The sequence below is a fragment of the Elephantulus edwardii genome, unplaced genomic scaffold, assembly GCF_000299155.1.
Source record: "Elephantulus edwardii isolate Elephantulus edwardi_28Jun2011 unplaced genomic scaffold, EleEdw1.0 scaffold00126, whole genome shotgun sequence".
Taxonomy (NCBI): domain Eukaryota; kingdom Metazoa; phylum Chordata; class Mammalia; order Macroscelidea; family Macroscelididae; genus Elephantulus; species Elephantulus edwardii.
This window is the reverse complement of record NW_006399876.1, coordinates 3,112,397-3,135,541: the sequence shown is the minus strand read 5'-3', so window position 1 is coordinate 3,135,541 and position 23,145 is coordinate 3,112,397. Positions and strand designations below refer to the sequence as shown.

General features: G+C 56.9%; 1 protein-coding gene across 1 annotated transcript in view; it reads left to right on the top strand.

The window, feature by feature from the left end:
- Window positions 1–21,111, top strand: part of CARS (cysteinyl-tRNA synthetase) — a 37,110-nt gene extending 15,999 nt beyond the window's left edge. Inside the window, exons 8-23 of the mRNA XM_006893376.1 lie at window positions 2,913–3,053; window positions 3,172–3,260; window positions 4,473–4,594; window positions 11,201–11,313; window positions 11,721–11,849; window positions 12,287–12,416; window positions 12,686–12,789; window positions 13,131–13,228; window positions 13,856–14,045; window positions 15,100–15,168; window positions 16,824–16,905; window positions 18,571–18,651; window positions 19,191–19,258; window positions 19,855–19,914; window positions 20,539–20,622; window positions 20,977–21,111. Coding sequence (XP_006893438.1) covers window positions 2,913–3,053; window positions 3,172–3,260; window positions 4,473–4,594; window positions 11,201–11,313; window positions 11,721–11,849; window positions 12,287–12,416; window positions 12,686–12,789; window positions 13,131–13,228; window positions 13,856–14,045; window positions 15,100–15,168; window positions 16,824–16,905; window positions 18,571–18,651; window positions 19,191–19,258; window positions 19,855–19,914; window positions 20,539–20,622; window positions 20,977–21,111 — 1,695 coding nt within the window. The remainder of the gene's footprint in view (window positions 1–2,912; window positions 3,054–3,171; window positions 3,261–4,472; window positions 4,595–11,200; window positions 11,314–11,720; window positions 11,850–12,286; window positions 12,417–12,685; window positions 12,790–13,130; window positions 13,229–13,855; window positions 14,046–15,099; window positions 15,169–16,823; window positions 16,906–18,570; window positions 18,652–19,190; window positions 19,259–19,854; window positions 19,915–20,538; window positions 20,623–20,976) is intronic.
- Window positions 21,112–23,145: the final 2,034 nt, after the last annotated feature.

Here is a 23,145-nt window from a genome sequence, read left to right as displayed (position 1 = left end):
CCCATGTCTGTTTTAATTGTCCAATTGCCACCGTGCTTGTCAAAGCCAGTTCTGATTAATCTCCTTTGTCAGTGTGTCCCTTGCCATTCCCTATCACTCCTCCCTGAGAGAGACTTCACCCTGATTCATAAGGAAAAGGGGATGGTGTATTCTCTTAGCTACTTCCTGCTGAAAAGGGACGCTGTGGGTTTCAGGGTGAATGTCTTCTCTCACTACTCTAAAGGGCCCCCTTGGCAGTAGGAAACACATAGACTATTATGGAGATTGATTTTGGAATTTAGATGCACTGTTAACAATTGTGCTTAGCCGTACACATTCATATCCTTGAAGATGTATCATGGAAGTGTTGCAGCCTAGAAGATACAAATTTAACTAACAAGTTAAAAGTGCATGAGTCAAAAATTGAAAAGCAATAATATTCTGAGGAGAGGTTCTAATAGTGGCACAAATCAAGTTACAGAGGTAAGGTGGTTCCATTGCCATCCTTACTCTAACTTAATTCTTTTTTTTTATTTAAATTTGTTATTAATTTCAGTGAAAATTTACAGAGGCTTTGGATTTCCATTCATTCATTGTTGTAGATCTGTCCCCTCCCAAGACTCCCCCCCACCAGACATTACCCTCTTGGAAAAGTAAAAGAAAAGATTCTTTCATTATTTTACAAACCCTCCCCCAGGTCCACTCCACTGTGTAGCCATCGCTCTAGACTTCTGTCATGACAGAAATACCTAATCACATATCTCTTTTAAACAGTTTTCTCCCTTCTCTGTTTCAGTGCAGTATACATTATTGAACCCATCTTACTCAGTCTCTCCCCAACCCCAAGGACAGTCCCATTCTACAACAGTGGCACCATACAATATTTGTCCCTTTGTGACTGGGACATTTCACTCAGCATAATGTTCTCCAGAGTCAACCATTTTGAATAATTTTGCATGAGTTCCTTGTTTTTTAATGCAGCATAGTATTCCATTGTGCGAATATACCACAGCTTCTCTAGCCATTCGTTTGTTGATGGGCACTTAGGTTGTTTCCAACTCCTTGCTATTGTGAACAAAGCTGCAATAAACATGGGTGTGCATATATCTGCTTGGGTGTCAGTTATGGTCTCTTCGGGGTATATTCCCAGTAGTGGAATTGCTGGGTCAAATGGTATCTCTATTTGCAACTTTTTGAGAAAGCGCCAAACTGCTTTCCACAGGGGTTGCACCATTTTACACTCCCACCAACAGTGAATCAGGGTTCCAGTTTCTCCACAACCTCGCCAGCATTTGTTGCTTGCTGTTCTGTTAAATTTTGCTATTTTGACTGGGTGAGATGATATCTCATAGTTGTTTTAATTCTATTTTCAATTTTTTGAGAAAGCAACAAACCACCTTCCGTAGTGGTTGCACCATTTTACACTCTCACCAACAGTGAATAAGAGTTCCAATCTCTCCACAACCTCGCCAGCATTTACTGTTTGCTGCTCTGTTGAACTTTGCTGTTGTTCCTGGGGTGAGATGACATCTCCTAGTTGTTTTGATTTGCATCTCTTTCAGAGCTGGGATTTTGGCCATTTCTTCATGTTTGTTGGCCATCCGCGTGTCTCCTTCAGTGAAGGTCTCTCCATATCCTGTGCCTGTTTTACGATTGGCTTGTTTATCTTGTTGAGGTGGTCTTTTGATTCCTTGACTGCTGTTACCATGGATGTTAATTGTAGATTGAAGTAAATTAAATCCTTGGCATTTTTCAATCTTTTCTCCATCTACCGATTGTGAGGATTTTTATTTTCTTGATGCTGAAATGTGATCCAGGTTGAAGACCTCCAGTGCTTTGAGTCCACTTTCCACAGCACGGCTGTGTCATCTGTGTAGTGCAGGTTGTTGATGAGTCTTTCTGTGATCCTGATGCCACGTGTTTCTTCATAGAGTCCAGCTTCCCAAATGATGTGCTTAGCATGCAGTCGAGTAGGTATGGAGAAAGGCCGTGACGTGAGGGATATATCGCTTATGTCAGACGGATGGATGTTGGTGACAGCTGAGAATCCCAGGAGGGTGTTTCCTAGTACTCTGTAGGGTTGTTTAGGATTGTTGATGCATAAACAGCTTTATATTATGAACTGAGCAGAGGTTTATAAAGCTTATTTCTCATTCAGCCGTTTGTACACACTCTGTCCTAAAGCGTTGATTTCACACACCCACGCTGTAAGGCCACGTTCCCCGTCACTCATTTCCTTTCATTTCCCCATCAGCTCTCAAAAGCCCAGCGTTTTTACCGCGGTGTCACGGCGACAGGTGATCCCTGCGCCTCTGGTTACCAGCCAAGCACGTTCTCTGTGCCCAGGCTTCATCTCGTTTGTGCAGTTGGATGTGATGGGGGCGCTTGCCCTGCTCGCGAGGGCCCAGTCCCCTTGTGCTGCAGGCACTGCCCGGTGGTGACTGAACTCACCTGCTCTCGTGGGCAGTGTTCCCCCCGTCCCTCTGAGGCCCCCTTTCGGGCTTTGCCCGCCCCCCCCCATGGGTGGCAACACTTTCTCTGGCCACGGGGGCCTCTGAGCTGACAGCTCTTCTCTGAGGGCGTCTCTCTGTGACCTTTCCCGTCAGGAGTCCACACTGCCACTGACCACCCGTTCCTGCCACGTCTCACCCCACAAACCCACACTGAGCCCAGTTCACAGGGTCCATACCCTGCACCCTCAAGCCTCTGGGTGCGCTGTCCTACTTGCCAGCTTTTCAGCCTCTCACTGGCAGGCCCCCTGTGTGGGGGCCATGTTGTGTCTCGGCGTTGAGCTGTCTTGTGGGCGTACACCCTGTAAGGACTCCTTGGTAGTGGGGGCTGCAGGGCTTTGAGTGCCAGCCCTCAGCCCACCAGCCCTGCCACACTCGCTGTGGGCTGAGCACTGACTCACGCTCCCTGTGCCTTCCTGCCAGGTCCTGCTGGAAGCGGCCAAGGACCTGCTGTCTGAGTGGCTGGACTCAAGGTTTGGCAGCGAGGTGACCGACAATTCCATCTTCTCTGAACTGCCCAAGTTCTGGGAGGAAGCGTTCCACAGGGACATGGCGGCTCTGAACGTGAGTGCGGCCCCCACGTGGTCCAGACCCCTTGGCTCCCCAGCTCTGTGATGTCATCCCATTGCCTTGACTGCAGATCAGAGGAAGGAAAGCACCCCGGAATTCCTTGCTCCCACAGGTCCTCCCTCCAGACGTCCTAACGCGGGTCAGTGAATACGTGCCAGAGATCGTCCACTTCGTGCAGAGGATTGTGGACAACGGCTATGGGTAAGGGTGAGGGCCGCCCCAGGGCACTTGACGTTCCACTCAGGGTCCCCTCAGTGCTGTGAGAGAGGAGGATGTGGTTCAGAAGGGCGTGACCTTACACCCCACGTCAGCCCTCTGGCCTGAGACAGGCATCAGTCAGGCATCACGGGGTCACCTGGGCCTGCTGTGACACATATTCTCCAGCAGGTGGCTCAAAGAGCTGCTAACCCTGTTGTCATAGCTCTGAGCTCAGGGGGCCTAGGCAGGGCTCTGTGGACCCAAGCCGGGCTCAGGGGACCCAGGCCGGGCTCGGGGGACCCAGGCCGGGCTCGGGGGACCCAGGCCGGGCTCGGGGGACCCAGGCCGGGCTCGGGGGACCCAGGCCGGGCTCGGGGGACCCAGGCCGGGCTCGGGGGACCCAGGCAGTGCTCAGCAGGGCCACTTTCCACCTTGTCTGCAGACTGAGTCCCTGTCGTCATTTGGTTTGTGATCCAGCCTCACACAATGTGTGTGTGTGTGTGTGTGTGTGTGTGTGTGTGATTTGCTCTCTACATAACTCAGAAGTGGTTGGGTTTAGACACAATCTTATTGACAGCAGAGAAAATCTTGTTTCCAACGGGCCTGCAGGCCCAGATGTGCAGCTGAACAGGGCGCAGTGGCATGGAAGTCCCCAGAGCAGGGTGGGTTCATCCCCTCCTCTCCCTGCAAACACATACGCAGGAGGCATCCACCTGCTGGTCAGCTGGCCACATGCTGCCTGAACTCCCGGGCTCAGTATCTCCCACTCATCAGAACATCCAGGCATGCGTGTGGGCCAGAGGGTGGTTTCCCACAGGGCAGCAAGGACATCCGATCGAGGAAGTGACCTGCACACCTCGCCATGTGCCCACTCAGCTCTCGGCCGATGCGGTTTCCGGGGGCCTCTCAGAACCTCTAGGGCCTAACCATTAACAGACCAAGAGGGCAGGAGCAGAGAACAACAGCTCAGTAGCTGTGGCAGACTAACCCATGTCCCCAGGGTCACCAGCCTGGGACGGGGTGGCCTTCTCTGCTGCACGAGGGAGACTGTGGTGGTGCAGGGTCTTCTCTCTCTAGGTACAAGGAGAAACCCAGGGAGGACACAGCACAGGGACCTCAACAAGGGGGTGAGGGACACTAGGCCACAAGGCTGGGAGCCACAAGGGCCACCTCCCTCGCTCTGTCAACCCAAACCGTCCACTTTCTCTGTCCTAGCTACGTCTCCAATGGCTCTGTCTACTTTGACACGGTCAAGTTTGCCTCCAGTGAGAAGCACTCCTATGCGAAGCTGGTGCCGGAAGCCGTGGGAGACCAGAAGGCCCTTCAGGAGGGGGAAGGTGAGACGTGATGCCCTGCGTGTCCCCAGGCCCGCAGCATGTACAGGTCTGTCGCTTAGGGTCCTAAGGAGCAGCTGTGCTGTTTCCACCTGAGAGAAATGCGGTGGTTCTCTTCACCATGAGTTCTTTAAAAGAAAAGGCCCGTGGTGGCCCTCTTCCACACAGGTTTGTGTATTCTTCTGTCCATTCAGTCGTCCTCACCAACACATGATTCAACGGCATCAGTTCTTCTTCCTGCTTCCTTCTTCATTGGCCGGCTTTCACGTGCATGTGAAGCAGTTGAAACTACCAGGGCTTGGGTCAGGCACACCCTAGTTCTCAAAGTGACATCCTTGCTCTTTTGTCATTTAAAGAGGTGCTTGACAGCAGATCTCCACAAAGTCTTGATTTCTTGACTGCTGCTGCCATTAGTGTTGACTGTGAACCCAAGTAAAATGGAATCATTGACACTTCAGTCTCTTCTCTGTTTATCATGATGTTTCTTATTGGGCTCTGTGTAAGGATATTTGTCGTCTTCATGCAGAATTGCAACCGTATTGAAGGCTGTAATCTTTGTGTCAAGTCCTCATCGCTTCACATAAGCAAGTTTGTGTCATGTGCATAATGTAATTGTTGTTGTTGTTAATGTGCCGTCAAGTCACTTGCAACTTAGAGCGACCCTATGTACAAGAGCCGTAAAGGCTGCTCTATCCTGAGCCAACCTCACCATCTCTGACACATCTACTCCCATTACCCCAGTCACTGAATCATTCCGTCTCATAGAGGGCCTTCTCTCCTGCACTGTCCCTCCACCCTCCCAAGCATGACATCCTCTCCAAGGACTGGTCCCTCCTTACAACATGTCCAGAGTATCTCAGACGAAGCTTCAGAATCCTTGCCTCCAAGGAACAGTCTGATCTCACCCTGTCTAGCACAAACCTGTTTGTTCTCCTAGCAGTCCGCAGTAGATTCAACACTCTTCTCCAGCACCACAGCTCAAAGGGATCAGTTCTCTTTCTGTCATCCCTAGACACTGTCCAGCTCTCTGACGCATAGCATGAAATTGAGAAGTCTATGGCCTGGATCAGGCGCACCTTAATCTCCAGCCTGACATCATTGCTCTCCAGTTACTACCATGTTTTTCTTCATATAGTCCCAACTTTTTAAATTATTGACTCAGTTTACAGATTGGATGAGCATGTTGAAAGGCTACAACTCTGATGTGTATCTTTCCTCATTTTGAACCATGCAGCGTTCCTTTTTCCTTCTCAAACAACTGCTCCTTGGTTCAGGTACAGGTTCTGCATGAGCGTAGGATAGTGTCCTGGAATTCCCATTCTTCCCAACATCATCCATTATGACTAGGATCCACACAGGCCCTTGTACAGTCCTACAGCGCCAGTGAAACCCTCTTTCCGGTATTCTCTGCTTTCAGCCAAGGTCTGGGTGACATTGCAGTGACGTCCTTAGCTGCAGGCCCTCTCGGTACCTCCTGACAGCGACATCTTGGCCTCCGGGCAGCTGTCAGAGAGGGCTCGGCTTCTTTGTCTACAGGAAGGTGTACCTGCCCGGGACGGTAAAGGGAGTGTTGGATAATCCTTAATTCTGTTGGATCACTTACTTTTCTAATCTTTTTTCTGTGTTTGTTTTTACTGTCTGTCTGTCTTCAATGCTCCTTCATCGTTTGTGTGTTTTGCCACAGAATCTGTTTACTGTCACAGCTTGAGGCCTCACTTTCCTCTCTGGTTCTCTCAGCTTGTGAAGTGCCGAGTGTGCTCCCCCTGTTGTTTCTCCACCTCCAGATTCGGGTCTCAACCTTTGTTCTTAAGAAGATCTCGAATTCCCGGTGGGATGTACTCGGTGTCATAGTTTGACTCTTGTAGACTTTTTTGGTTTTACTGCGCTTGTCTTTGAACTTGTATGTGAGCAGTTGAGGGTCTGTTCCACAGGCTCCTCCTGGTTTTGTTCTGACTGGTCATCTCGAGCTTCTCCATCGTCTCTTCCACAGGCGAGATCAGTCTGACTCCTCTGTGTCCCGTCTGCTGGGGTCCCTGCACGTAGTCACTGTCCCTGCTTTTATTATGCCCATTCGTTCACTGGGGCACGTTTTCTTCCCTCCCCCTTCCACTTTGCGAGGCACCTCCCGCTGCAGCTGTCGTCATGCGTAAAATGCCTGAAGGTCCGCTCCTGTCAGCCGGTTCCCCTCCTCATCTGAAGCAAAACACATGAGGGAGCCTGTAGGACAGGATACTGAGAAATGTCTCAAGGACCACTACTGCGTAACATTGCTCTTATAAAATAGAGCTTATTTATGGATTTAAAAACAGTGTTTGAAATGACAGAGTCGTTGGGCCCAGGAACTGCTGTCATGTGATCTCTGGCCTCATTCCCAGCGCCAAAGCCCTATTTTCCAACCACTGGTTCTTCCTCGTTTCTGACACAGCTTCAGTCTCCCCCGCTGTTCACAAGTTGATTGCAGCTGTTGACACCCTCTCTCAGGTTCCAAGCTCTAAGTCTTTATGGAAGGGCACACCCACCTTTCTCCCTCAGACCCGTCGGTAGGTTTGAACCTCTGACTTCTTGGTAAGTGCTGTGCCAGCGGGGTCCTGGCTCCAGTCGCCAGGAGTTGTCATCAGTGCGTGTGATCAGTTCAGATGACAGGAACATGTAGAAACCCTCCTGTCTTCCTTCTGTGATTGGTTCTTAAGTGGTATTAATGGTTGTGCCAAGAAATCTGGAGAACAACCACTTGGCCAACTGACTGGAAGAGATCTATATTTGTTCCCATCCGAAAGAGGGGTGACCCAACAGAGTGTGGAAACTATGGAACAATATCATTGATTTCACATGCAAGCAAGATTCTACTGAAGATTATCCAAAAACGACTGGAAAAGCACATCAACAGAGAACTACCAGAAGTCCAGGCTGGGTTTAGAAGGGGTCGTGGTACTAGGGATATTGTAGCTGACGTTGAATGAATCTTAACTGAAAGCAGGGAATACCAGAAGAATGTCTATCTATGTTTCATTGATTGTGCAAAGGCTGTGTGGATCACAACAAACTGTGGCTGATTCTGAGAAGAAATGGGAATCCCAGAACACTTGATTGTGCTAATGCAAAACCTATACTTGGACCCAGAAGCAGTCATCAGAACAGAGCAGGTTAACACTGCATGGCTCAAAATGGGGAAGGGCATACGCCAGGGATGTGTCCTGTCTCCATACCTTTTCAACCTGTATGCAGAATAGATCATCTGGGAGGCTGGGCTCTATGAGGAGAAATGTAGGGTCAAGATTGGTGGAAGATCTACCAACAATCTGCGTTATGCAGATGACACAACCCTTCTTGCTGAAACTGAAGAGGACCTGAAGCACCTGCTGCAGAGGGTCAAGGACTGCAGCCTCCAATATGGATTGAGGCTCAATGTCAAGAAGACAAAGATTAAAAAAAATAAATAAAATAAAAAATAAAAAAAGAAGACAAAGATTCTCACCACTGGACCAATTGGCAGCATCAGGATGGATGGCGAAGAGATTGAGATTGTTCACAGCTTTAGTTTGCTTGGCTCCACAGTTAACACTCTTGGCACCAGCAGCCAGGAAATTGAAAGACTTATTGCCTTGGGAAAGTCTGCTGTTAGGGACCTTCCCAAAGTTCTGAAGAGCAATATAGTGTCTCTAGTGCATCTGATACAGGCCATGGTCTTTGCGATCACTTGTTATGCATCAGAGAGTTGGACAATGACTAGGGAGAATAGAAGGAGAATTGATGCCTTTGAGCTGTGGTGCTGGAGAAGAGTATTGAATGTACCATGGACTGCCAAGAAAACAAACAGGTCCATCCTGGAGAGGGTTTAATCGGGCGGCTCCTTGGAGGCAAGGATTCTGGGTCTTCGTCTAACATACTTTGGACATGTTGTGAGGAGAGACCAGTACTTGGAGAGAGACATCATGCTTGGTAGGGTGGAGGGACAGCGCAGGAGGGGAAGGCCCTCTATGAGGAGGATTGATTCAGTGACTGGGGTAATTGGGATGAGAGTGTCAGAGGCAGTGCTATTGACACAGGACAGAGCGGAGTTTAGGGCTATTGTACATAGGGTCGCTATGAGTCGCAAGCTACTCGACTGCACATAACAACAACAACAATGGTCATCCAGTGGTCTTCCTTGAGTCCTGTAGATACCGTCCTGTCACTGACAGCGCTCAGGTTCTCATTGGATCGTAGGCTGTCCCTTAAGTAGTGGCAGCGGCGTGTCTTTAGTTTGTTGCTCTGCCGTAGTGGACCGTGGGATTCTCCAGTGCAGAATGGCCAGTACCAGACCACCCACTTGACTAATACCAGGGTAGCAGTCGTTATGTAGTTCGCTTCATTCTTCACAGCTTCCCGTTTTCCCAGATCTAAACATCTACCTTACAGATAGGGAGTTCTGCTGGCCTGGTCGGTAATGAGCTGGCCGGCGAAACCACAGGTTCGAATGCATCAGCTACTCCCTGAGAGAAAGATGGGCACTCTCCTCCCACGTGATTCATGTCCTCTGAGTACCCCCTGGGAGGTCAGCTGTGTGTGGATTCCAGGGGTCACCCGACCACAGACATTGCAGTTCTTCAGATGTCTGCCACTGATTCTCCTCATTTTGGGTCCTGTCACATCAGCATACGAAGATCCGTCCTTGGGTGAGAGCTTTGCACTGTCCGCATTGTTAAGGCAGACACCAGGTGCTCCCCAGACGAAAGACGGGCAGCCCCTCCCAGCCAGCCTGGAGCCCCCGAAACCCAGTGGACGGTCAGCTCTGAGTCGGTTACGACTTGCCGGCAGTGGTTCTGCTGTGAGGAGTCCACTCGTCCACGTTGGTGTTTTGAGCGCCTTCTAGCTGAGGACTCATCTGGTGCAATGTCCAGGAGCGCCTTGAACCACAGTGTCCAGCAGAACTCCACGCTACAGTGTCCAGCAACACCCCGGCCACGGTGTCCAGCAGAGCCCTGCTCTACCCTTATGGTTTTCAGGGACTTGTTATTTCAGAAGCAGATGGCCAGCCAGCTTCCCAGTCTGTACTGATCTGGAAGTTCCACCGTATCCTGTCCACCCTGCGTGTCCTCCTGGTGTTTGAAATACCAGTGATAAAACTTCCACACCAGCCACACACAAGCCCCACACCATGACTGACGGACAGATGGCTGCTAGAGTCTAGACAGGACAGAGAGTGAAAGAGTGAGATCTTTCCAACCAGGAATCCTCGGAAGACGGACGGCATGGCAGGGAGTCCCCCGGCCCAGGTGCCCAGGTTCCCACAGCAGTCTCACTGCCCACATCCCTGGGTACTGTAGCCTGGCTCTCCAGGTCCACTCCTGTCCCTGCCCCATCTTGCCTGTGCTCAGATGTCCCTGCTTCCTTCACCCCACAAGGCAGTTCAGGGTCGGTGTGCATCCCCGGGAAAGCAGGGGACCGCAGCACCTGACAGGGAGGGACGCTGATGGTGTCCACCCACACCTCTTGGGGAGAGCCCAGCACTGGCCCGCCCACTGTCCCAGATGGCCGGAAAGTGAAGGCTGGCCTCGGCCAAACCTCGGGTTCTCCTAAGAGCAAGAGGTGACGCTGGGAGCCCCAGCTTTCTCTGGATTCTCGCCACTGAGGCAGGCTGAGCAGGCAGTCCAGGAGGCGCTGGGCGTGGACAAAAGACCCTCCAACACTGCCCCTGGAGGTCAGCAGGCTGACTTCGTGGCGGCCTCTGAGGACACAGGACAGTGAACCAGGAGGGAGCAGGCGCTTTTACCAGCATGTGGGAGTCTGGACCGGCTCAGGCACAGAGACTGTGTTCCTGGTGTTTTCGTCGGCTCTTCCTGTGTCGCTCGGCGCTTTGCCCACACAGTCCACGGGCCTGGCCGCTCAAGGCGTAAACCTTTACTTCAGGCCTCTCCCCTCGTGAAGCGTCCCTCGCTGTTCTCCAGCTGCATCTTTACGCATTTCATCGTAGACGTAGACTTGGTCTTCTTGAGCTGCCCTTTGAGATCTTCTGCACGTCCATCGTTTAAACTATCCGTGGACAGTTGCATCCATGGTGACAGGTTGAAAAGGGAAACATATCTGAGTGTGAGGCTCTGCGTGCACACGGCCCCTGGAGCCACAGCTGTTCCACGGCCATGCCACCCTCCAAATTCCATGCAGGAGAGTCGCTGACTCAGATGTGGCGTCCACGTAGAGTCCCCCCAGGTCCTGTGGTCTGGTGGTCTCATAGCTCATGCCAGCCCATGGCAGGTGTCCTCTTTGGGGGGCTGGAGGGCAGAGCTGGGCTGTTGTAGGACAAGTGAGCGCTGACTGCGTCCTGCGAGCCGTTGACCAGGATTGGGGCTGCAGCAGGAAGACATGCTCCCTTGCTCGGCTCAGCATAACCCCACACTTACGTGAGCAGAGGGTGGACGTGGCCCCTTGGCCCCCATGCCCCTGGCTGCGCCCCTGTGTGGGCAGGTGGCAGGTATGTGCTGTTGGAGTTCAGTGTTAGAGGAAGTGCCCTGACTGGACATTATGGGTCAGTGAGGGGCTGCGTGGACAGGGCAGCGTGAGGCTGGCAGTGGCTGATGGTGTGGTGTGACAGTGGGCTGCACTGAATGACAGCGCCCTCCTTGTCCACAGGTGACCTGAGCGTGTCTGCCGAACGCCTGAGTGAGAAGCGGTCACCCAGCGACTTTGCCCTGTGGAAGGCCTCCAAACCCGGGGAACCTTCATGGCCGTGCCCCTGGGGACGGGTGAGGAGGGGAGTCCAGGGCGGGGGATGAGGAGGGGATGGGAACGGGAGTCCTGCGAGGGGCAGGTGAGGAGGAGAACCTTGGGGACGGGTGAGGAGGGGGAGACCAGGAAGGAGCCCAGTGTGGGTGTGTGTGAAGACCAAGGTCCGTGGCAGGCCCCACAGGGACGCCTGGCGTGGGTGCGGGGCTTCCAGCTCTTTCTCAGCCTCCGGTCTGTGATCTGAGGGTTGGGGGTGCTGGCTCCACTGCCCTCAGGAGGGCTGATGGGCAGAGGCCTCCCCTCCTTTGTCACATCTCTGAATTTTCTGTCACTCCTGTTCATGAGGCCAGCAGCACCCGGTCAACGTGGGCTCCAGGGTCCACGGCCTCGGGGTCAGTGAGTGGTAACCGGCTCTTCCGTCTCCCAGGGCCGCCCAGGCTGGCACATCGAGTGCTCTGCCATGGCGAGTACCTTGTTGGGGGCCTCGATGGACATCCATGGGGGCGGTTTCGACCTCCGCTTCCCCCACCACGACAATGAGCTGGCCCAGTCTGAGGTGAGGGGCGCTGTGCCGTGGGGTTAGGGGGCTGAAGTGAGCCGGCCCGGTCCAAGGTGAGGGGCCTGGGCGCCATGGGGACAAGGGGTGAGCCTGGCGGGCCTGGTCCGAGGTGGGGGCCTCAGCACTGGGAGTCAGGGGCGTGAAGCAAGCTGACCTGGTCTGAGGCGGGGACACTGACCCTGTGGACAGAGACAAGGTGCTGACCGTTATGATCTCCGCGTGAATTCTGGTAGCGTCTTCCTGTGGTCTGAACCACCCCACCATGGAACGGACACTGGCCAGCCCGTTGGTCAGTGGCTGGCCCTGACCTGGCAGCTCCTTCCAGGAGTCAGGCCTGGGGGTGGGCACAGTAGCGAGAGAGGATGACCTCACACGCACACACACCTCCCGCTCTGCCTGCACAGGCCATGACACCCCCGCCCCGTCCCCCTCAGGCCTACTTTGAAAACGACTGTTGGGTCAGGTACTTCCTGCACACGGGCCACCTGACCATCGCAGGCTGCAAGATGTCCAAGTCCCTGAAGAACTTCATCACCATCCAGGATGCCCTGAAGAAGCATTCCGGTGAGTACCAGCCTGTGCCCTCTGGCCTGGGCCTCTGACGTCGCGGGTGCGGGTCGGGGCTAGCAGAGCAGATGCTTCTGCGCTCAGCGGTTCACGTGGTTTCTGCCTGACCCTGTGTAGTCCCCACAGCAGAGCAGCACGCCTCCCGCTCCAGGCCTGTGTTTCCCATTTCCTCTCATCCTGTCTGAGCCCTCCCTGCTTTCTGTAGTAGACATTGGCTTTGGCGGAGGGAAAGAGATAGATAATGGTCATTGTTGTGTGTCCACCAGCACGCCAGCTGCGGCTGGCTTTCCTCATGCACGCCTGGAAAGACACGCTTGACTACTCCAGCAACACCATGGAGTCGGCCCTTCAGTACGAGAAGTTCATGAACGTGAGTCCTTCCTCAGCCGGGGAGCGCTGCCCTGGTCAGCCAGTGTGAGGTGAGGTCACAGTCCGTCCATGTCCCGAGAGTCCCCACCTAGGCTCCGGGAGGGACCAGAGAACCGCTCTCGCCTAAAGCGTGCCTGCTGTCGTCATGGGCTGGGCTGGCGTCCCGAGCTGAATGGGGGCGGCTGAGGCAGAGACGGGGCAGGCTCTGTCTTGGGGACCCTTTCTCTGCCTCCTCAGCACCGTGGAGGGGACCCACTGGGGGTCAGCCCACAGAGCTGCCCTTGAGCCAGTGTGGGCCTGGGCCATTCCTTCACTGTCATTCAACAGCTTTTCTGACCCTAGGAGTTTTTCTTAAACGTGAAAGATCTCCTCCGAGCCCCTGTGGACGTGACGGGACAGTTTGAGAAGTGGGAAGAGGAGGAAACAGAGCTAAATAAAAAGTAAGGGGCCCTCCTCCTGGGCTCGTGCGTGTGTGGTACCATGCTGCCCGCTGGCCCCAGGTCCCTGCCCGTGGTGTGGCCCTGGAATTCTGTGGGAGCAGCAGTAGGAAGGGGGGGGTGAGGATGGCTGCGTGGCACAATGAACGCCGTCGCCGGATGGCACACACAGACCCTGAGGCGCATGCTCTGAGCTGCTGCACTGGCCTCTGGGAAGCCCCGTGGCTCAAGTGCTGGGCTGCTAACTGGAAGGTGGGCAGCTCGAAGCCCTAGTCCCAGGAGAAGGACGAGTGGTCTATCGAGATGACGACCGTGGGAGCCCTCTGGTCAGGTGGTCCTGCTCTGTCCTGAGGGCCACCGTGAGCCAGGGTGCTCTGTGGCTGCGGGCGGCCTGCGGGAGGAGAGGTTTACGGCTGCCTGGGCTCCGGCCGAGGCCCTCGGCGGCCTGCTGGTCAAGGGGAGTGGCTCTGGCTGTGACCCAGCCTGTCCTGGTGGTCACTATATGCGGCTCTGACTGTGACGCACACTGCTCTGGTGGTCAGTGTGTGTCACGCTCTGGCTGTGACCCACACTCACCTGGTGGTCACGTGCATGGTTGGATCTGATCACTCACAGTCCCTTCTCCTCTAGTTTCTACAACAAGAAGTCCGCCGTCCACGAGGCTCTCTGTGACAACGTGGACACCCGTACGGCCCTGGAGGAGATGCGGGCCCTGGTCAGCCAGTGCAACCTCTACATGGCGGCCAGGAAGGCAGCCCGCCGGCGGCCCAACCGCATCCTGCTGGAGAGCATTGCCCTCTACCTCACACACATGCTCAAGGTAGGCACCAGTCCAGCACACGGGCAAACACCCAGCCCTGCGCACACAATCAGGAGGGCCAGGGACGGACTGACCTGAGATACACAGGGTCACGGTGGGACCCGGACAGACTAACCACGGACACAGGGTCAAGGGTCAGTATGGGACCCAAACAGGCTGACCACGAACACACGGGATAGGGTGGGACCCGGACAGGCTGACCACGGACACACGGGACAGGGTGGGACCCGGACAGGCTGACCACGGACACATGGGATAGGGTGGGACCCGGACAGGCTGACCACGGGCACAGGGTCAAGGTGGGCACCAGTCCAGCACATGGGCAAACACCCAGCCCTGCGCACGCAGTCAGGAGGGCCAGGGACGGACTGACCTGAGATACACAGGGTCACAGTGGGACCCGGACAGGCTGACCACAAACACGGGGTCAGGGTGGGACCCGGACAGGCTGACCTCGGACACACGGGACAGGGTGGGACCCAGACAGGCTGACCACGGGCACAGGGTCAAAGTGGGAACGGGACGGGCTGACCACAAACACGGGGTCAGGATGGGACCCGGACAGGTTGACCGCAGACACACAGGGTCAGAGTGAGACCCAGACAGGCTGACCATGGACACACAGTCAGGGGGCCCAGGGAAGATGAACCACGGACACACAGGGTCAGGGGGGCCCAAGGCAGACTGAACACAGTCTGAGGGTGTCTGTGGAGCAGCACTCGCTGGGCCATTGAGAGCCAGGTGGACACTGTGGTCCATCAGCACCTGGTGGTTGTGCTCACAGGGTCTCCCTGCTCCCGCTGTGAGATGTGAGGACAGCTCAGAGCCCGATGTCTGTCTAGTGCAGACTGTTCACACCCCTGGCACTGGGCACGCTGGAGTCCACTGCCTCCCGCTCTCCAGGGCACAGCGGCACACACGGTGCCCAGCCGTCTGCAGCTCTGCCCCCTGAGCGGGTCCCAGGACAGGATGGGGAGAGCCGCTGCCTGGCGCCTGCCGTCGGGCTCATCACCATCCAGGGTTCCTTTCCGAGTCCTCCTCCTTTTCTCCCTAGATCTTTGGGGCCATCGATGAGGATAGCTCCCTGGGCTTCCCTGTCGGCGGACGTGGGGCCGGACTAGACGTGAGTACAATGGCTGAAGCTCCTCGGGGCCACCTGCACATCCTCTGTCCACACACCCTCCCCGGCCTTGGCTCCGGGCATCTCCTGCTTCTGGAACCTGGCCGACTCTTAACTGTCTTACGTCCATCTGGTAAATGGAGTACCAGTGCTGAGTCCCACCCTCCTGACACTCCACCCTGGCCTCTGCTTTGGTGCCCATAGCATCAGGAGTGAGCACGTCCCCTCGGTGGCCTCACTGCATAGCCTGTGGTCAGTGAGTGCCATTCCTAAGGACACACCGGTGTACAGAGTGGAGCCCACATGCCCAGGAGACACCCCACTGTCATCCTCTGTCCATGGCACTGCTGGCCTAGATCTCACGCAGCACCAGAGGGGAAACTGATCCCAGGACAGGCCCACAGGGACGGGCAGGGCACTGTCGACAGGGCCCCGGCCTTCATGGTGTCCACCCAGGAGAACGAGAGTGGGCATTGTTACTATGTGCCTGTCCTCATCAGAGATTCCCCCATCGTGGGGTCAGGAGGCCGCACAGACATGTCTCCCCCTGTTGGGCCCCATCTGCCCTCATCAGCGGTGCCCCCACGTGGGGTCAGGAGGCCGCACCCCCTCATCAGCGGTGCTCCCTGTGGGGTCAGGAGGCCGCGCTGAGCACAGACACGTCTCTGTTGACCTTCGCGTCACTGTGCTCACACAGACATTTTTTGGGGGCTTGTTTTTATTGCATAAATGGAGCTCTGACAGCAGCCCTGCATTGACTTCCTCAGTACCATTTTCTATTTTAATTGTGATTTTAGCAAACATTTACAGAGAAGTTAGGGTTTCATTCATTCATTGTTGACTTTTTACCTCCTCTCCCTCCCTCTTCCCTTTTTTACCGCCTCCCCCAGTTGACTTTTTTTTTCCATATTCATTCATTGTCGCCCAATTACCTGCCCCAGTTCTTTCTGCAATGATGCCTCTTATTTTGGGCTGTTAGTGACCATTGCATTGGAACGGAAGAAGGAAAAACTGTTTAAAAGGAGTATGATTAGGCAGCTTACAGCATCTGCCTGCCGGGGGCCTGTGTCCCAACGGGTCATTCAGAGAACACGTCAGCCTTCCTCACCGTGTAGTGCACACGCAGGACATTCCAGTGTGTGTCAGGGGGCCGTTTGTACGTTCTGGGGAACCGGATGGTGCGGGGACTCGCCCTGCCGGGGTCCTCGCTCTGTGGTGTCTGGGCCTGTGTGACAACTGCGTGCACTGGGAGCCGGTGCACCATGGAAGGCCAGACAGGTCCCCCATTCCAACACGAGGTGTGGGGAGGCCTGACGGGTCCCCCATTCCCACACGAGGTGTGGGGAGGCCTGACGGGTCCCCCGTTCCCACACGAGGTGTGGGGAAGCCTGACTGTGGTCCCCCGTTCCAACACGAGGTGTGGGGAGGCCTGACGGGTCCCCCATTCCAACACGAGGTGTGGGGAGGCCTGACTGTGGTCCCCCATTCCAACACGAGGTGTGAGGAGGCCTGACGGGTCCCCCATTCTACGAGGTGCACAGTTAGAAGACCCGGCTGTGGTCCGATCTCCCACACGAGGAACAGCCCTGCCTCCAGCACCACCTCCATGTGGCCGGAGTACCCTTTACTCCTGGGTGAGCTGAGCCCTCTTCCCACAGCTCGAGGCCACCGTGATGCCGTACCTGCAGGCGCTGTCAGAGTTCAGGGAAGGAGTGCGGAGAATCGCCAGAGAGAAGAAAGGTGAGGCCATCCGCTCAGAGCGGGACGCCGTCCTCCCCATGGGCTCCGCTGACGAGGTCTCCGCAGCACCTTGGTGTCAGGACCCTCATGCAGGACGTTGTCCTGCACGCCATCCCCCCACCCCCTCCCCACCTTCCCAGCAGTCAACTGAGCATTGAGCCTGGTGCAGGAGAGTGATGGGACAGGACAGTGAGGGTGGCAGGCCAGAGAGGGTGCCCGTCGTGGTCTGCTGAGGGCCTGTCCACCTGGCTGCCCTGCTTGTGCTGTGTGTTTGCAGCGGGCACATATCCACCTGGTGAGCCCGGGGCCTCGTGCCGGGAGGTGCACACGCCCAGCCTGCTTCCCTTGCTCGGGCTGTGATGGGGCCCGGATTCCCAGGACAGGGCTCAGCTCCAGTCTCAGAGCTGTGTTGCCGTCTGGTGTGTGCTGTGTGATCTGAAAGCAAGCCTGAGCCTCACAGTGCCTTGACCTGAGACATCAGCTGGTGCCAGGCCCTGTGTGCTGGGCAGGAGCTGGACCCAGAAATGGACCGAGCGCCAGGGGTTGAAGCCCAGGAGTGTCCATCCCCTGGCAGCTTAGCCCACCTGGCAGCCACGCTGATGGTGCCCGCTGCAGGGAGGACGCAGCCTGGATGTTTTGGGCTCTGGTGACGGCGGTGGCAGACCTGACTGGCTTTCCCCCCAAAACAGCCTGTTGCCCGAGAACCACACTGCCCACAGGGAGAGGGCCACGCTCAGAGTCTGGCCTCAGGCCCGTCACCACCTGTCTGACCCGTGTATGTCTGAGGTGTTGGTGCCAACAGGCCAGCCCAGCTCTGAGGGTCCTTCCTGGTACCCCGCCTAGCACCAGGCAGCAAAACATGCTGATGATGTCCTCCCATCAGGACACTGTCACTGAGGAGTGGAGGGGCCTCTCCGCTCCGTTCCGGGAGGGTCCTCTGCTGGACTGGGCGGAGCCTCAGGGAGGAACCTGGGAGCAGGGACTCATCCTGGTGGCTGCTCCCGTCGGCCTCGTCCCTGGCTCCTGGCCTCTGGAGAGAGCTGAGCATTCTCCCTCCTGGGGTTCTCAGGCCCGCCCCCCATGGAGGGTCACTGCGGATCAGGCCTCACTCTGCAGGGAGCTCTGACTGAGTCCTGACCCTCACAGACAGCCCAGGGCTACTGCGTCCACTCCCTGCGCAGGACTCGAGCGTGGTCTCGGCAGCTGCCCCTTCCCCACCTGGGGACAGGCATGCTGCCTGGGTGTGTGGAGCAGGAAACCCAGCACACAGTGTGGCCCAGGGCCCACGTACCTGGATGCATGGCCTGACTGTGGCCCCTAGACCTTCAGTCCAGGATAGTAGGACTGTCCCCGAGTGACCGGCTGTGAGGCTGTGGGGTTGGCATGTGGCCTTTTCCTGAGGTCAAGTCTGGCTTTGGGGTGAGCAGGCCAGTGCTGATACAAGAGCCCGCAGTGACCTGTTCCCCCAGCCACGGGCAGGCTGCTGCTCTCTGGGGCAGGCCCGCCCGGCAGGCTCGGACTCCCCGAGGTGTAGCAGCTGATGGGGGTCTGCTGTGGCCAGTGAGGGGGGACCCCCTCTCCCATCTGGTGGTGACCTCGTGCTGCTCGCGTGGGTGCATGGGAAGCCGTGGATGCCCGTGTCCTGACAGCTCGCTGTCCCCACAGTCCCTGAGGTACTGCAGCTCAGCGACACCTTACGAGATGACATCCTGCCCGAGCTCGGGGTCCGGCTGGAAGACCATGAAGGTGACGTGAGCATCTGGGTCCTCTTGGATGCACCGGGGGAGGCAGTCAGGGGGTATGGACAGAGGCCTGTCCACCCAGCCCTTCCCCATGTGAGCAGGCCATCACCTTTGTCCCCACATGTCCAGAGGCCTCATCCTCTGTGACTTCCCTCCACAATTACAAGACATGCCATACGCTGCCCCCCGGGTGGTCTTGGTTTAGCAGGCCCTCGTGGCACGGAGGGTGGGCAGTGGCGACCAGAAGTCAGGAGCTGGAACCCAGGTGCTGTGCAGCGTAGACGGGCAGTCTGTCCCTATGAGGGTTACAGCCTCAAACCCTACAGACGGTGTATTCTCTAAACATTTTGTGGACCCCGGATGTCTCTGTGTGGATTCTGGGCAGGGGGCGAGGACACAGACTGCCGTGAGCCTGAGGCCCCTGGGTGCAGCTCGTGGGCAGGAAGGGTGCAGGCAGGCCCTGGTGGTCTGGGCAGGCCAGGTCGCCTTGTGAGACGGGTCCCAGGAGCCTCAGCCTCCCCTGAACTCCTGCTTGTCCTCCAGGGCTCCCCACCGTGGTCAAGCTGGTGGACAGAGAGACCTTGTTGAGAGAGAGAGAAGAGAGGAAAAGGGTAAGTGAGCTGATGCGTCCAGCAGTGTGTGAGGGCGTGAGGCAGAAATGCTTCCCCTTCAGAACTCGTGTCCGCGTCAAAAAGCAAAACCCAGCAAGAGAAGAGGACTAGCCTCCTGTGGTGGTGACGTGGTAGGATAGCAAGCAGGCTGTGACCCCAGAGGCCGGCAGTTCGAATCCACCAGCTGCTTTTTAGGAGTGAGATAGATGGAGTGCGGGGGCGGGGGCGGGGCACCAGGAGGTGGTGATTTGATAACAGAAGGCTTTAGTAAGAAAACTGCCTTCTGTTTTGGGGAGATTGGTGGTGCTTAGTGACTTTTTCAGTGGCATTGTCCGGGCACCCCCTTCCCGCTGAGGCTGTGGGTCCCCTCAGCATTCATGTGCGCCCAAGCCGCCTCTCCCAGCATGACGCCCCAGGGAGGGATTGCCTGGCCCTCGTTGGCTCCCCGTCTCCAGGCTTGTCTTCTGGTGGCTGTGGATGCAGAGTCCCCGGACCATGTCCGAGGGGCGACCAGTCTGACTGCTGCCCACCTGACGAGAGCCCAAGGGTTGTGGGGGGCCAGGTGCCCCATCTCACAGTGGATGCTGCTCCCCCAGGTGGAAGAGGAGAAGAGGAGGAAGAAGGAGGAGGCGGCCAGAAGGAAGCAGGAGCAGGAGGTGCTGCCTGGGACTTGGGGTGAGGGTGGGCGTGGCTCACCCAACGGGGACTCGGAGTCCTGTCCAGGTGTGAGAAATGGTCTTAAGGGGGACCGGCTCTCTGTCCTCACAGGAGGTTGGGACAGCGTTGTTAGGTGCCGTGGGGCTGGGGTGAGCGTCCTCTCACAGCCCGCATCCCCCAGGAGGACATGCGGTTGGGGTCAAGTCACCCTCCTTGGGTTTTCAGCTGGCCACCGTATTCTCTAACCCCCAGCACTCAGGGTGGGGGCTGACAGGATGGGCCATCTGCTGGGGCCCTAGTGTAGGGGTTGGGGTGGGCATCAGGGGGTCCTGGAGCAGGAGTGCTGACAGTAGACTAAGTGACAGCGGTTCCCTCCCAGCACCCCAAGTGTGGGGTCAGAGGGCACCAGAGTATCCCTGTCCCCAAATGTGGGATCTGGTGCTTATGGGGATGTTCCTTTCCCCACACCCCAAGTCTGGGCTCTGGCGCTCACATGGGGTAATCGTTTGTCCTTCTCCCCGAGTAGGGGGTAGGATATGCATGTGGGTGTTGGGGGTCCCTCCTGGCACCCTGAGTGAGAACCTCCTCGGGTGTGAGCCCCGTGTCCCTCTTATGTGTCCCAGGCGGCAAAACTGGCTAAGATGCGCATCCCGCCCCGGGAGATGTTCCTGTCAGAGAGCGACAAGTACTCCAAGTTTGACGACACCGTGAGTACCTACGAGACCAGCTAAGGTGCAGGCGGGGCTGCCAGCCTGGGCAGGGGTGCCCTCCAAGTGAGGACCGAGGGAGGCCCACCCCATGCCTCCCCTGGAGCAGTGTGCAGTAAATGCCCAGCAGGTCCCCACTGGTGAATCGGCCCCGGGGGACAGACAGCAGGGGAGAGATGGCTCCATGTCCCCTGCCAGGGCTGACTCCTAGCTCCATCTCCCACCCAGCGTTGACACTCGTCATAGCCCGCTCTGGAGCTGACTCCTGTCCTTGTCCCCGCTGGGGACATCACCCACCTGTGTCTCCCCAGAACTGGCTCCCTGATGAGAGAACCCCATCCTATCCCCCCACAGGGCCTTCCCACACACGACACAGACGGCAAGGAGATCAGCAAAGGCCAGGCCAAGAAGCTGAAGAAGCTGTGGGAGGCGCAGGAGAAGCTGCACCGGGAGTACCTGCAGATGATGCAGGACGGGAGCGCGCCATGAGCGGTGCCAGGCCCGCCTCGGGCCGGTGCAGAACCGGGAGCACGGGGCCTCCGGGTCCACCTCGGGGCCGGTGCAGATCCGGGAGTGCACTGTGAGCACGGGGCCTCCAGGTCCACCTCCGGACCGGTGCAGAACCGGGAGCACTGGGCCTCCGGGTCCACCTCGGGGCCAGTGCAGAACCGGGAGCACGGGGCCTCCGGGTCCACCTTGGGGCCGGTGCAGAACGGGAGCACACTGTGAGCATGGGGCCTCCAAGCCTGCCTCGGGGCCGGTGCAGAACAGGAACGTGCCATGAGCTCTGGAGACCCGCCCCAGTGCTGGCCTGGCCTCCAGCCCTAACTTAAGAACTCTGCCCAACGGCTCAGGGATGCGCAATAAATTCCTCTAAACGCCAAGCTTGACCTGCCTTCCCTGCTCGCTCAACCCTTAGGGCCTGCAACCAGCTGTGTCGTGGTCAGTAGGTCACTGAGAGGAAGCCTGTGGGGTGTCCTCCCACGCTGCTTGGCCGGGTAATCCCTGATGTCCAGTGCACTGGGTGACGTTCCCATAGAAAAGACAGGCTCAGATCACTGGCGCCCCAGACAAAGGCTTCCGGGAGGCCAGAGTCAGCACTCAGCTGCCTGGACCATTCCTGTACCTGAAGGGTCAGGAGCTGCACAGCTGACAGTGGAGACCTGTTCCCGGGTCCTCTGTGGGGGGAGGGGGGGAGTGTGGGCAGGCAGGCGTCCTCGCCCTACCACACCACACCCTCACCCAGCCGTGCCCACCGCCCTGGGCCGAGGAGGGTACGGCAGAGGTGGATGGCAGCAGCCTGGGCTACTTTGCTGACAGGGTGGGGTCAGGACACACTGCCAGCTCAGTGACTGCGAGATCATCATCCGGACGGGGAGTGGCCGTGGGGGTGGCCAGTGTGGCTGCAGCTTCCTCTGAACCTGCGCCCTGTTCTCAGCGGGTTGCCTCAGGGATGTCCACACCAGAGCACAGCTCAGAGTTGTCACTGTACCACTGAAGGGGAGAAAAGTCTAGAATAAGGAGAAGCAGCCTTGTCCCTGGGCCTGCTGCCCTGTCAAGCACCACCTAAACTTGTGTGGCAGGAACATTGTATCTGAGGCCACCAAGTGTGGCTGAGGGCCTGGCCAGTGGTCACTGACCCTCAGGCCTGGCCCCACCAGCAGGTGGCTGTACCCATGGGTACAGACGTCCAGCCTTTCCCTCCACCCAGCTCTGGGGTGTCCATGGTGCACCTTTAGGGTCTCACCTGCCAGGTCAGCAGTCAGGACCCCCCACGGACTGTTCGCAGAGGCCGTCAGCAGGATCCTGAGTGAGCAAGGGCCCAGCGGTCACCTCTCAGAGGTGGATGTGAGCTGGGAGGATGGTGGTCCTGTTCAGGAGAGTAACCCACCACAAGCAAGGCTGGCCTAGGGCCAGCCTCAGGGAGAGAGCGCCACTGAGGTGCCTGTGTGACGGGCGTCACTCTGCATCGTTCTCTGTGGGGTCAGAACGTGGCCACATGGGGTCCTTAGGGCCAGTAACCAAGAGAAGGGGTCGGACCCCTGCAGCCAGCAGCCAGGGAGGAGACGGCAGGCAGTCCCTAATGCTGAAGTGAGAGCCTTGGGCCATGCTCAGACGCATGGCCTCCTAGGTGTGAGGCAAGGAGGAAAAGGGCACACACACTTATGCAGAGGTGTCCTCGCTGGTCACAGGGGAGTTGGACACGGTGCGTTAAGGGACAAAGCACATGTTCATGTCAGGTTCCAAGCTTGTGGGAGGCTTTTGGTGCTTTCCATCTAGAGAGGCGTTTTTATGACGTTAATGAAAATCTGCACTGACTCTCAATTCCCTCCCAGTGAGTCTTTGTTTTCATTCCTCCATCTGTGTCTGACCTGTCTTCTGCTTTTAGCCCGGGCAGTGCTGTCCTCCTGATGGGGTGGTGGATTGCTGGAGCGTGGTCACATCATAGGCCTGCCTGATGTTTGGCTGCAAGTTGATTGATCCTGACTCAGGGACCCTCCATCAGTGCCCGAGGCTTCCAGC